The sequence below is a fragment of the Schistocerca americana genome, chromosome 1 (genome assembly GCF_021461395.2).
Source record: "Schistocerca americana isolate TAMUIC-IGC-003095 chromosome 1, iqSchAmer2.1, whole genome shotgun sequence".
NCBI lineage: Eukaryota > Metazoa > Arthropoda > Insecta > Orthoptera > Acrididae > Schistocerca > Schistocerca americana.
The window spans coordinates 361,232,465-361,247,026 of record NC_060119.1 but is presented as its reverse complement, the minus strand read 5'-3'; the positions used below and the strand labels follow the sequence as shown (position 1 = coordinate 361,247,026).

Genomic DNA, 14,562 nt, shown 5'->3' with positions numbered 1-14,562 from the left:
AATGCTGCTGTGCAACATGTGTTTTCGTTAACGAGCTCTTTGTGGTCAGATGAAAAAAACAGAATGAGAGTTGAAACAGTGAGGGCCTTGCTCATTGTCAAAACACACTTTAATGGTGTATCATGTACTGACTTTTATGATATGATTTCAAACGAAAATGCACTTCTTGATAAAGTACATAAAAGTGAAAAGTACGGTGATAGTGTGGCGGAATAATTGTAAAAAGTGATTTGGGATCATCTGAGTGCACGTTATAAAGGTAAAATTGTATGTGTATTAAATTTAGTCAATACAATATTTATTTCCTGTTTTTTTCTTCATTGTCCCAGGTTTTTCTCTAATTTGTTTTAAATGTCCCCTTTTTCAATGAAAATGAAATGGACACCCTATACTAAGATCTTTCAGATTCATGAACCTTAAAAGGGCAGCATGGTTGGACACCATGGTGAACTTTCTGCCGTGTACAAATAGCCTTTAAAATAATTAAACAATGGAAAATCCAGGCTGGAATGTAACATTAAAATAATTAGCATCAACAGGGTGTCTACGACCCGGGACAACCGGGAGATCCTGGAATAACCCAGGAATTTTTTCGTCCGGGAGGAAACCGGGAATTTTTCGTTGTTTAAGTTTTCAGTTAATTTTTGTAATTCTGACTGGTAAGAACCGGTACTCTAACAAATGATATTACTGTATCCCGCTACTGCAGAATAATACTGCAGCATTAAAACATGAACGGGAGGGAAAAAAAACGAAAATAAAACTTAAATTGCAAAGGAAATGCACCATATAAAATAAGTGCTCGTGCAAGCGTCTGCCAACAGCAGAATGTGTCAGGCTTTTTAGTACCTTCTCCCGCTTCTGGCTACAGAAATGTGGCTGTTGGCTGTCTTTAAGTAGCAGTAGCAGCAACCAGCCACATGGTACCCGGAAAAATCTTACAGGAGCGCCCAAGGTGTCAGATCACGCGTGCGCAGCAGGCCCGTATCTAGTGGGGGGGGGGTGAGGGCAAACCGGGGTATCTGAGCCGGGTGGCAATTTCGTGGGGAGGGGACAAATTCAAATTCTTGAGGGAAAAATCCTTGTTTAACAAAGCACCTAGCGTCCAGCGCACGTCTGTCTGTCGATGATTCATATGATTTTGAAACACACTCCTGCTGGTATTTGAACACATTCTAATTGATTTCTGACTGAATTAGTTGATTTTTGAATGTGTGCATATTGTACGTGATGTCTCTACCAACTGCAGACAAAACGGGACGTAGCTATACGAGCTGAGCGGAATAAAACCGAACCGGAGAATGCCAAAACTGCTGCTTGTTTTGTGGTTGATTCGGTTTGCGAATGTTCAGCGTTGTTATAATCACTAGCGAAATCAATAGATTCAGACTACCAGAATGAAAATAAACGACTAACAGGAATAACAGGTAAGAAAGATTACGTATTATCTTCTCGGTGTATCCAAGAAAGTGAAATTTTGACAGAAAAGTTTTGGCCAGATCGTTACACTAGACAGGGCCAGTTGCAGCCCATTCTGGAAGTTGCGCGGGAAACACACTGTACGAACTCTTAATAACGTCTAACCGGTGAATGTGGCAGGGTTAGTAAAGTTAATCGGAGAATGAGTTTTGGCAGTGGTAGGAATAGTTACAGAATTAGTGATGACAAGACTGTTTGTTAGAACGAGGAAGGAGAAGAAACGGGGACATCATACAGATTATGGAAGAATATAACGATTCCAAATTTATCCAAAAATTTCGTTCTGCTACTTTTAGGTCTCGTGCATGAGAAACTGGAGCGAATGAATGAAATGTGAAACTATTTCCCAACGTAAAGCTTTTTGCTTGTAGTAGGCCAGATAGGTATTTCGTATTGGTACTAAGTGAATTTATTATCGTATTATAAAAATGGTCATTATTTCCAAAACAGTGTCGCTTATTTGGTGTGTGTCACAATTGTTGCAATATTAGAAAGGCCTATTTTGTTTTATCCGGAGCACAGTGACTAAATAGACGTTATCAGATCGAGAAACCACACCAGTCTTGGGTACTAATTGTATTAAATGGTTTTTCAGTATTAGACAACAATTACATTTTTCATGTAGCAGAAAGTTTGATGAACTTTGATAAGGTAATAGTTTTTGCGCAGGAAGGAAAGAACGCCATGTAAAGTTGTACCAAGATCAGAGAGAAAAATCGCTAGGACCTAAGAATGGAAGAAATGTGTACTGTCTTTTGTCTTTACTGGTTTTAGGTATCCTATATTTAATTTTATGTTACACAGAAGAACAAGTTATTAGCTAATAGGCAATAATGAGGCCAGATTTTCTGAAGAGTTCTTGTTCTCCTGGTCACAAATAATCCTATCCAGTATTAATTGCGAGGGGTTGTGCAGAATGTCAAAACGGCCGACTGGGAGCAGGATAGGCACTACAGGACATTTCAGTTTCCACTGTCCTGAAATAGTTTGATGGCATCCATTACAAAATATATACGTTTGCGTTCCATAGAGCGAAAAGAATGTTGTTTGAAGAGGCGTGGCACTTGCACTGCACACTTAAGACCAAAGAACCTTTTTTTTTTTTTTACGTTCTGATGCGCAGAGCAGTCTGAGTTATAGGGGGAGTATCCACGTAATTCGTGTTTACATTTAGTGATTTTTCTGTTTGCTCTTCGTTTACTGCTCTCACGTCAAATGAAAACAAGACGGATTCCTGTGGCTGGGAGTTATTAAGTGAATTAAAATATATTCACGTAATTACGGAAGGCTAAAATATGTTACTAGTTTCAGATTTTATTTTATTTCCACCTTTCTGACAGTCGAGCATTAATCACCTTGCAGAACAATAGAGTTACTTTTGTCGGTTAGCTAAAGAAATTTGGCTTTTATTAGGGTTTCCTGCTGAGGCATTGAAGGCATTGAAACGAAGTGTTTTAATTCCACATTATTGGCTAGTTTCAACTGTTCGCTGCGTTTCAAGTGCACGTCTTCATCTTCTAGCACTTATTGCATTATGCCATAACAAAGAACCAAACATGACATAATACAGTACTGGTACTCGAAGAAAATTTACGTCCCGAAAACCACACTGAAAAGCTTCATATCAGGTCGAGGCTTACGTCATTGGGAATCTGGACATAACGGATGTGCACTGTAAGGCGAACTATGCATTTTAGTACGGTTCACGAAATTCCGACGCTCTTGGAGTATCCTCTCACGTCTTGTTTCTTTTATGACAAGAAGTAAGACCTTTACGTGTTTTACACGTACGAACGTTAGGGCTTCCTACGTCACTATAGCTGCACGAGTGCGGTGACGCCTCTTATCTGGCGCTGTCTGGCAACTCCTGAAATGAATCTATTTCTAACAAGTAGCGGGAAAATATTGCGAACAGTTATTCGAAAGGCGTTATTTTCAAAGTAAATTTACTTTTACGGAAGATGAACTATGTGCGAGAATGTACTATGAATTTCCTATATCATAGAGCGTTTGCTCTCTTTTAAAAATCAACTCTTTGATGACGAGCCATTTAGAAGAATTTCTAGCCCAGAAGATCAGAGATTTACGTCGGTATTAAAAATTTTACTGGTATATTTGTGTGATGTACCTTAAGTTGTAACATGCGCTAAACAAATCAACATTACATGTGAAAGCTTAGCTTCTCTTGTAGCTTATTAATTTTCGAGACAAATATTATATGCGAAAGCTTTGCTTTTCTTGTAGCAACACTATGTATATTAATTTAAACCATTAAATTTTCCTGTTGTTGGAATTCAAATTTATACTTTCGTGATACGAAAATACACAGCGTACATGTTGTTGCACATGAAAGATCTTTCCAAAACGTGTTTTTTCGCTCTGAGTTTCGTATTCTAAAGTGCCGGGAAATTCTACGCTGCTGTATAAAACCATATCCATTCAAAGGATATGTTTTACAGTTCCGAGGGAAAGTATACTGTCACTTAACACAGAAAAAGTGTATTTTCACCCGGGAGAAAATGAATTTTTAACCGGGAGATCCAGGAAAAATCCAGGAATTTTTTTTCTTTGTCCGTGTACACACCCTGATCAAATACCAAAGCCAGTGTCTCCTTTCCCATAGTGTTGTTACTAACTTCAGCCTTACCAATTTAGTGAGAAGGATAATTATCATATTGCTGTCACGAAATGCAGCCTACAGCAAAGTCAGAGCTGTCACATGACAATATGAACAGCTTTTCAAAGTCAGGGTATGCCACTAAGAGAGAACTTGTTAAAAAATCTTTTAACTTCTTGCATAGCAGTTTTGCATTCTGTAGACCATTCAAAGGCTACTCCTTTCAGTAGCCGCACTAGAAGTTCAGTTTCTGTAGCACTTTCGTATACAAAAAAGAAAGCAATATTTCGCCACATGAAAAGTTCTGTAACTCTTTGACATTAGTAAGAGTAGGAAAATTGTCTACAGTTTCTTTCTGCCATGCATCTGGTTTTACTCCAGCAAAGCTTATAATATGTCCCAAGCACTTAAACTTGTGACTCAAATGGTCGCTTTGTAATATTGACAACACATTCCTCATATGGTCACCATGCTCCTCAGTGGTGCAGGAGAACACTATGTCATGTAGGTAAACCAAACATGTTACAGGTTTCAGTCCTTGCTGTAACAAGAATGTAAATCTTGGAAACTGGCAAGTGCATTCCTTGGACTAAAGGGCATCCTTGGACTAAAGGTCATCCTTAAACTCATACAGGCCAGAAGATGCTACGAAACCAATCTTTGTTCCGTCTTTAGGGTCTATTGTAATTTGGTGGTGGCCTGATTTCATGCCTAAGGTAGTGAAGAATTGCAATTTCCAAATCTTTACAGGTTTCATCGATGCCATGCCCAGTTTGTCAGGGGTAGTGACCTTATCTACCATCCTCATATCCACACACAGGTAATAGGTTCTCTCACCATTGATTGATATCTTAGCTACAACCAATATTGTTGAGGCTCAGGTGTTAGTGGATGCTTGTATAAATTGTGCATCAAGTTGTTGCTGGATATTTTCTTCTATGAGAGATAGTGGCAAAGAATTCTGTATGGTCTCTGCACTATAGGTCTATCATCCATGGTTGTAATTTCATGGTAAATGAGGCCATCAGCTGGAAAATATTGCCTTTGCTCGAACAACCAAGTGTATTCCTCCAAGACCAGGTAAAACAGATGCTGTTCAGACCCAGTTAAATGTGATGCCTTTCCTTGCAACCTCTGTTTAAAGTGTGGTGTGATTGTGTAAACTACTTTGACAGGCAAAGACTTCTGTTGTTTTTTTTTTTTTTCCCCCTGTAGGGAGGGACCTGGGGGTGGGGTGGGGATGTATTTCATCACTGATTGGTTTCTGCCTACTGTCCTGTACTTTTCCATGGGGTATTGTAACCTTTCTCACTCCAAAGTTATCCATCATATGGGGATACACTCCCTTAAATTTTTCATCTCTGCATTGCAAAGTTCTCACTTTGCGCAGAGTCTGTGCAAAACTTCATTCTAGGTGAGCGGGCCTACCGAGAATGAAGTTCCATTAAGACCTCGGTTTATGGTTGTCACCAAGGGAATCTTTCTGAAGTGCTGTTTATTGTTGGAGGGGTGATTGCCTTTAACACCAAGATGTATGGTGAATAGTAATTTCAGGATAATTGTGTCCTCCCCCGGAGTTCCTCATGCCTGTAAGGTGCTATTGCCATAAAAAATGACGAATTGCTCTGCCGAATTAGACAGTAAGGGACCTGTAGGTCAATCATGCCCTGGCACTGGCACAGAACATGTATTCCAAGATGGTTTCAAAATCCTGACCTTGCTTCTTCGTAACCCCCATTTCGTACCCATATTTTTTTTCCATCAAGCACCAATTTAACAGAACAATTTCCCAGGGACCCTAGACTGCTAGTGCAGCAGTGTGATGACTTCAGCCAGTGCTTATCACCAGGAGGTGGGAGAACTAAGCTTATTTGTGCTCACATGTACACACAAATTTGTACTGGATATCCTCACATAGTGCCAGTCACAGTGACACTTGGCAACTCTTTTACGCCATGGAAGTTGATGAGTTACGCTTTTAATGGGAAAGTGGGGTGGCTGCACTTGTCATCCTGTCATTTCCCTGATTAACTCTTCTGCTTCCATTGTTATTGGGAGGCCTGCTGTGTACGTGGGTTTGTGTATTTCGTGACTGCAGGCAGTACATTTGTAAGTATATACTCTCTCAACAATTAGGTCAGCAGATCATCTCATCTCATTTTTTCACATAGGCACAAATAGAAATTGCCTTACTTCTCAGGCAACAGTGCGAAATGAACCACTTTATGAAGAGTGCTTGGAGAACCAGTCTTATCCCTATTACCAATCAGTGGCTGATACTGCTAATAAAAACATTAACCGTACACTTACACCTCCTGCAAAAGTACTTCGTTGCTGGTTGCGTTGTGGCCAAGAGTATGTGGTCCTGATTCATTGGCTGAATCATTTAGATCTTACCTGATTCTTTGTCTGAGGTAGTGTGTTTTTCATGTTAGTAGCTGATTTATTTCTTACTGGAATACTGCCCTGCCAAGGCCTTCACTACGGTGTTGAATCTCTCAGTATTTTTCAAAACCTCAACTGATTTTATGAAAATGCGCACACCTCTGGACAACTTGAATTGTGCTACCTTCAGCAAACCCTCTGGCCACGAACACATGCTACCTACATTATTGGCGTTCTTCTAAAATTTATTTACTTTCTCATTGGGTCTCCCTAAAATGGATGAAATGAGAGTAACTGTCGGTAAGCTGTTCATGGTAACAGATGGTGAGAAAGCTTAAACTCCCGTAGGATTGTCATGGGTGACTTATGCACCAAAATTCACCCTGGAATAGCTGCCTGCAATCACAGCTCCACCACCTGTCCCTCCAACTCACAGATTTGATCTTGTTAAATGACCGCTTTCAGGTGCACCTTCTTGCTGGGAACGCATCAAAGGCGTGGTAACACCGAAAAGTGGAATAACAGTTAACAATAGTAAAACCAATCCAAAAGTAAACAAGTAGACCCTACAGTGGAATAATCTCAAAAGCCTGCTACACTAGCATGTTCGTTCACTGCAGGAAGCAAACGGGAGGTGCTAGCAATACTCAATTAGCTGCAGAGCATGGAGTTGACAACGATAATGATGGTGCATACCAACAACATAGGTACTGTGACCCTTGGTTAGGCAGGAACAGAACTGCACTGATGAGACAGTGATGACCCGTTGATACCTGGACTCTCATGGTAATGGGAGGAGAAGGCGACACTGACAACAAACAAAGCCCAACAGCAGATAGCAAGATGGTGAGCTGCAAAAGAATGGCATGGCTGGAGGCCTCTGCGGCCAGCACAAGTGCACTCACACACAGTGTGCGTACAGGTGCCAAGTGACAGACATCATCAGGATGTGTTAGGTAGTGCAGACAAATTCCACACTTGCCACTCTGGCTAACACAAGGCAGATGTGGCTACAGGCTGTGTAAAAGAAATTGTGGTTTCCTTCCATTGCTAACATTTTTGTGGCGACAACCAGATACATAGGGCAACTATTTCCAGACCAAAAGGGGAGAACTATTGCAACATAATGATGCCTACTGTTTAGTTAGGACCAAGGATGAGTAGACAGGTATGCATACAGAACAGTTACATTAAAACATAAGACAGTAAAAAAAAAAAAAAACCACATAGGGTATTTATCCACGTTGAAGGGATACAGACAGTGCACCTAGGAAAGTCATTGTCCATATGTAGTTGGCTGCTATGGCCAGAGTCCCGAGTGGATCTTAGAGAGAGGCATGTGTTAACAGATCGGAAGCCAGAAGCTAGGAGAGCGAGTTGTATCTGCCATGGCTCTCAGGCATTCGCATCCAAGACACCACGTGATTCTTCCCTGCACTCATATTGGTCAAAGATTGTGATCAACACACACCTAAGGCATCCCTCTGTCAGCAGTCATCACTGTAAAAAACCCTGTTTAGTCAAGCAGCACGTACTGGAACTGTGGGAAGGCTGTGGGTGGTGTTCACAGCAACCAATTCAGAGCATAGAAGTTAATATTTAAAAATAAACATTTTAAAATAACTTGTCCCTATTTCCTCCAAACGGGTGGCTCCTGCAGATGATCTGCTAACACACAAGCATCTTGCATGGGAGTTCCCAGTCATTTCTTCTTCTTTCTTACAAACAGTGATGTTGTCTAATTTTTAAAGTTTCAGCATGCGTATTTTTGTTTCAGTTCTTCTTTTGCTTCTATGATTCTCCCCCTAATAATTTTGTTCACTCTTCTATATTCACCTGGGTTTGATTTGCAGCTGCTTCTTGATCCATTAGCTATCTTTAGTCAGTCATCCATGACTTTCTTTTTCTTGTTTAGGTTGCAACACATTTACATTTACATGATTACTGTGCAGTTCACAGTTAAGTGCCTGACTTAAACCTTTCTGTGTGAGATCTTATTTCTTCTATTTTATTACGATGATCATTTCTTCTATGTAGGTAGGCACTACCAAAATCTTTTTGCATTCAGAGGTAAAGTTGGTGACTGAAATTTTGTGGAAAGACCCGGCTGCAACAAAAAACACTTTCATTATAATGGTTGCTATCAAAACTCTCATATCATATCCATGACACACTCTAGTCTATTTTGCGGCAATAAAAAGCGAACTGCCCTTCTTCCAACTTTTTCTATGTTCTCCGTGAGTCCTATGTGATGCTTATCCATTACCATGCAACAATACTCCAGCAGAGGATGGACAAGCATAATGTAAGCAGTCTATTTAGTAGACCTGCTGCATCTTCTAAGTGATCTGCCATAAAATACAGCCTTAGAGTCACTTTCCCCACAACATTATATATGTGACTGCTCTCATTTAAGTTATTTGTAATGTAAATCTTAAGTATATAGTTGAATTGATAGTCTTTAGATTTGTGTGATTTATTATGAACCGAAATTTGGCAGATCCCTCATAGTACTTCCCAGTTATCATTATTTAGAGTCAGTTACCACTTTTTCATCATACAGATGTCTTGTGTAAATCATTTTGCAATTGGTTTTGATCTTATGATGGCTTTATGAGATGGTAAATGACGGAATCATCAGCAAAAACTCCAGTGGGCTGCTCGGATTATCTCCTAAATCGTTTGTGTTGATTAGAAACAGCAGAGCTCCTGTCACACTTCTTTGGGGAACCATAGATATTGCTCCCATTTTACTCGATGACTTTAACAACTTTGTTTTTTTGTGAGTGGTTTCAACACTTCAAGAATGGTGATTTTTAACATCATAGTCCAGTTTAGTGGTGGAAGAGAGAATGTTTTCGAAGATGCAGAATTGGAGACATTGCTGAGTGAAGACTCACATCATTGTCAATGCCCAAGAACTTTGACCTTTCTGACAAGATATTATAAATCTAGTCGCACAACAGAGGTGACGCTCCTTAGACACAATTTGATTAGAAGTAGCTTGTGAGGAACCACGTCAAAAGCCTTCTGGAAATCTAGAATTATGGAACCAAATTGAGATTCCCTTTCAGCAAATACAGACCTATTTGTATTTCACAAGAATATTTTCTGAATCCATGCTGATCATTTGCCAGGAGACCATTTCCTTAGAGAAAACTCACAATGTTCAAATACAGTATATGACCCAAAATCGTAAATTCTGGTCAGTTGTAATTGATTGGATTACTTTTTCGTTTGCAACTTTCCAATTGTATATTATGGCTAAGTATGCAGCTATTGTATCAGCATACTCAGAAAGGAACGTAATTGGTGTTCTATCTGGTTTGGAAGACTTCCATTTTTTAAGTGATTTAAGCTGCTTTGCTGTACCTGAAGAAATTTTGGGAAACAATGACTCCATTATAGTGGCAAAGTCTTTGATAACATAACCATTGCTATGACACTGTGAAAGTACTGATTGTGTCTTGCTGTTGGTGCACTTTACATATGACCAGAATCTCTTGAATTTTGTACTAGATTTCGAGACAGTTCCATTGTGTAAACTATTAAGTCACTCACATTGAAGTCCACACTAGGTTTCAAGCTTCAATAAAACATTGCCAATCTTGGAGATTTTGTGTTCTTTTAAATTTGTCATGCTTTTTTTGTTGCTTCTGCAACAGTGTACTGACCTGTTTTGTGTCCCATGGGCACTCAGTACTATTTTGTATTAATTTATATCTTATCTCTCTGAATTAGTGTTGATACTATTTCTTTGAATTAAGACACTTCTGGTCTACATTTACATATTTAATTTGGAAGGAGTGAAGCCTCTCTCTTAAGAGGGCATCAAATGAAGTGTTCCCTGCTCTTTTAAATAGACATATTTTGCATTTATTTTTGATGAGCTTGAATGTTACAGTATTGTCTTGTTACAGTGGCCATGTGGTCACCAATCTCTGCATCCATCATTGTGCTCCCTATTTGTTCAGGAATTTTTGTTGGGAAGAGGTTGATGGTTTCTTTCACGTGAATTGGTAACTGTTTCTCCTACCTTTATAAAATCCAGATAGTGCTCTGAGGTGTAAGATAGTGTAATTTTAACATTACATTGTCATAGAGGACTAGCAATTATATTTTATTATTTATGTAGTTTCTGGTTGCAGTTTCATACATATTCCTTAACAGTTAGTTTTGTATTAGTCTGTCCCTTGTCAAACCATTCCCTTCATTTTTATCATATGATTGTACAATAATTCCAGTGTTGTATGTAAAAGTTTTCTTCTGTTGTTACAGAGCACATTCCAACTGTCTGTCCTTGGAACAGTTAACTTCTGTACACTATGTCAAATTAAAAACTACTGCTATCTACATATAACAAAGCTTATTTGATGTAGAGTGATCAATGGGGAATAAATGAACACAAGATAGTAAATGTTTGCAATTGCATTTCCAGATTGTGATAGATGACAGAGGCTACATTATATCTGCTGACACAGAGGCTGGAATTATATTCCAGTATGAGGAGGAGCAACTTCAAGGGACAGACATTTCCAGCCTTATACCATCTCTCAAAGTGCCTTGCCCCGAAGAGGTCATGCCAAAGGTAAACTTTTAAACTTCTCTCTGTTGTGTGTGTGTGTGTGTGTGTGTGTGTGTGTGTGTGTGTGTGTTTTGTAGGGAGGGGGGGGGGGGGGGGGGTTCTATAATAGCAGGGAAGAAAGAAAGAAAGATAGTGACAGATATACACTATATGACACTAAGATGATTATAGTCCTTAAATGCTTGGTACTGCTCTCCCAGTTTGGGGACATGAACATACAATGTTCATTCATTTTCAAATTATTTCTTGTTGGTCCTTAAATTTTTTTTATTTCTGGTTTTTCAAATATTGTGAACAGCAAGCTATATGATGGATAAATGTGTACTACTGAATTCAAAAATACTGTTTTTTGAATGATTCAGTGCATATACAAGGTGTACGACTTAGCTTCTGCCGTTACCGGATAGGTGGCGACAACGGTAAGTAGCGGTCAAAAGAAACAGATCACAGACATCAGGCAGTTAGCTTGGACCTCGCTCAACATAACCTCATTCAAACATTAGTTGATTTTTGTCTGCGTCATAAAGTTGTTCTTGATTGAAAATGTCAGTTTACAAGCCAAATTCTTGTCATTTGTTGGTGGTGTTGCTGTTTTGTTTCAATATGAAGAAAACAGCGGGTGAGTCTCATCGAATGCTCTCAAGTACGTATGGTAAAGACACTATTAGTGAAAGAACATGTTGTGAGTGGTTTCAACACTTCAAGAATGGTGATTTTTAACATCATAGTCCAGTTTAGTGGTGGAAGAGAGAATGTTTTCGAAGATGCAGAATTGGAGACATTGCTGAGTGAAGACTCACATCAGACTCGAGAAGAAATGTCACGATTAGTGGGAGTGGCAGAGCAAGCCATTTCAAAACATCTCAAGGCTATGGGCATGATTCAGAAAGAAGGAACTGGGTCCCGTGTGAGATATTGAACAGCGTTTGTGTGTTTGTGAACAGTTACTTCAGAAGCAAAAATGCAAGGGATTTCTGCATCGCATTGTGACTGAGGGCGAAAAATGGATTCATTATAACAACCCTAAACACAACAAATCATGGGGATATCCTGGCCATGCTTCCACGTCGACGGCCAAACTGAATATTCACGGCTCCAAGATCATGCTCTGCATTTAGTGGGACCAGCTCAGCATTGTGTACTATGAGATGTTAAAACCAAGTTAAACAATCACAGGTGCTTGTTATCGAATGCAGTTAATGCATTTGAGAATTAAGACAAATGGCCTTAATACAGCGAGAGGCACGATAAAGTGATTTTGCAACACGACAGCACTCGGCCCCATGTTTCAAAAGGGGTCAAAACATACTTGGAAACATTAAAATGGGAAGTCCTACCCCACCTGCTGTATTCTCCAGACATTGCTCCCTCTGACTATCACCTGTTTTAGATCAATGGCACATGGTCTGGGTGACCAACACTTCCCATCTCATGAAGTCACAAATTGGATCGATTCGTGGATCGCTTCAAAAGATGAAAAAAATTTTCGACGCGGTATTCGTACACTGCCCGAAAGATGGGAGAAAGTAGTGGCCAGCGATGGAAAATACTTTGAATGATACATGTGTAACCAATTTGTTTCATTAAAGCCTCAAATGTTGGGGAAAAAACGGCAGAAGCAAAGTTGTACATCTTGTAAAGTTTCTTTTACTCTCCTCAGTTGTACTTTCCAACGATACATCACTATACTAACTTTAATTTAACGGTCATTTATGAAGCAGATGTCATTAACTATTATTGCATTACAGGAAGTAAATGTGGTATCACTGAAGTAAATGTGGCATCACGGAAGCAAATGTATGTTTGTAGCATTAAATGAAGGCTTATAATTAAGAAAAACAGCTCTACTTGCAAAGCTTTTCATGGAGCTAAGAAGGAAATATTTAATGAATTGCAGCTAAATGTGTCGGACAAATACAGTGAAATGTATTTTGTTTTTGTTTTTTTAACTTATCAGGACTGCCACAACTTCATTATGTCTGTCTACTCCGAAGACCTATTTCCAGGAGGCAAGTTAAAGTAACTCTGAACTGTGGAAAAACAGATATTTAATACGTGAACTGGATTTAAAGAGAATCCATAGTGGAAAGATTCAAAAAGCTCTCCATACTCAACTGTGTTCCTAGTCCTGAAGATTATGTAATAATGAGGAATACGAGGTAATAACAAATGTCAGTAGGTCCACAAAGGATGATTCTGATGCATCATGATGGAAAAAATAGTGACCCTTCCCCAAAAAAGACCTGTAACTGTATTAGGGATATGACAACTTCAGCTGTATTTATAGGTTTTACTTTATTTGCAATTGATTTCTGTGTCACATTACACCATCTTCAAACCCCTCTCTGATAACAGGTGATCTTGTGGATACTGGGTAATCATTATACATCCATAGAGAGTACAAAAAATCTGTTTCCAATATGCTGAACTTTCTTTAAGGTGATGTAATGTAATATCAGCATTGATTGCAATGGAATAGGATCTATAAGTGCAGCTGAAGGCATCAAACCTATCACATAAATACGCAATGCATGACCAAAAAAGTGAAGCACCCAGAAGACATTGTCAGATGTCAGTGTAGCTTGATACATGTACACACCATTGGCAGGTATCTAAATGATTATAATTGCAACTCCCTGTGAGATATAGAATGGCCACCAGAATGCATCTATGTTGTTTGTATTAAGTGTTCTTGCAAGACCTGGTAGTATATGTAATGGTTGTGAACAGTGTCGGATGTTGAGTAAGCATTTTGAAGGACAGGGAGGTGCCATATTGTTGTGCAACAAAGCACACCTCACATATGCACATGACCATTATCTGTGGGTGACCTGAACAGCCTGTGTGTGTGTGTGCGCGCTTTTCTTTTCTGATGAAGAAGGCTTTGTCTGAAAGCTTACTGTATAACAGTCTTTTCTGCCCGTATGCAATTTGATGTCACCTTTATGGTGTGTAGTAATCTATCCCTTCCATAATTGTAGAAGTGGTCTTAGCTTAGATTTAAAACTTGCTTCACTAATTTGTCAGACACTTAATGTTATTGGGCAAATTATCAAAAGTTTTTGTTGCTGCATATTAAACTCCTTTCTTAGTACCTGAGAGTTTTAATAATGGACAAATAAGGTCACTTTTTTCCTCTTAGTGTTGTAGGTATGGACGTCACTACTCTTCTCAAATTGCCGTGGATTATTTATGACAAATTCCATTAGCGAATGTATGCATTGTGATGGTGCAGTTAAAATGCCTAATTCCTTGAAGAGTAATATACGTGATGACCACGGGTGAACACCACATACTAATCTTAACTTCTCACTTTTGTGCAATCAGCACTTTCTTTGTAAGTGATGAGTTGTTCCAGAAAATTATTCCATAATACACCATTGAGTGGAAATGTGCAAAATATGTCAGGAGGTTAATCTGTTCTGTTTCTGTTGAAATTATACAAAGCATGCACTGAGGTTGACCCCAAACCCGTGGTCGAGTGAGAGGTCATTCC

At 39.2% G+C, this 14,562-nt stretch overlaps 1 protein-coding gene across 2 annotated transcripts in view; it reads left to right on the top strand.

Annotated features, from left to right (window-relative positions):
* The window catches only part of LOC124600024 (PAS domain-containing serine/threonine-protein kinase), a 218,715-nt gene that overhangs the window by 93,924 nt on the left and 110,229 nt on the right, over window positions 1-14,562 (top strand). For both annotated transcript variants that reach the window (XM_047136127.1, XM_047136126.1), the window contains exon 8: window positions 10,920-11,069. In XM_047136127.1, the coding sequence (XP_046992083.1) occupies window positions 10,920-11,069 (150 nt within the window). The remainder of the gene's footprint in view (window positions 1-10,919; window positions 11,070-14,562) is intronic.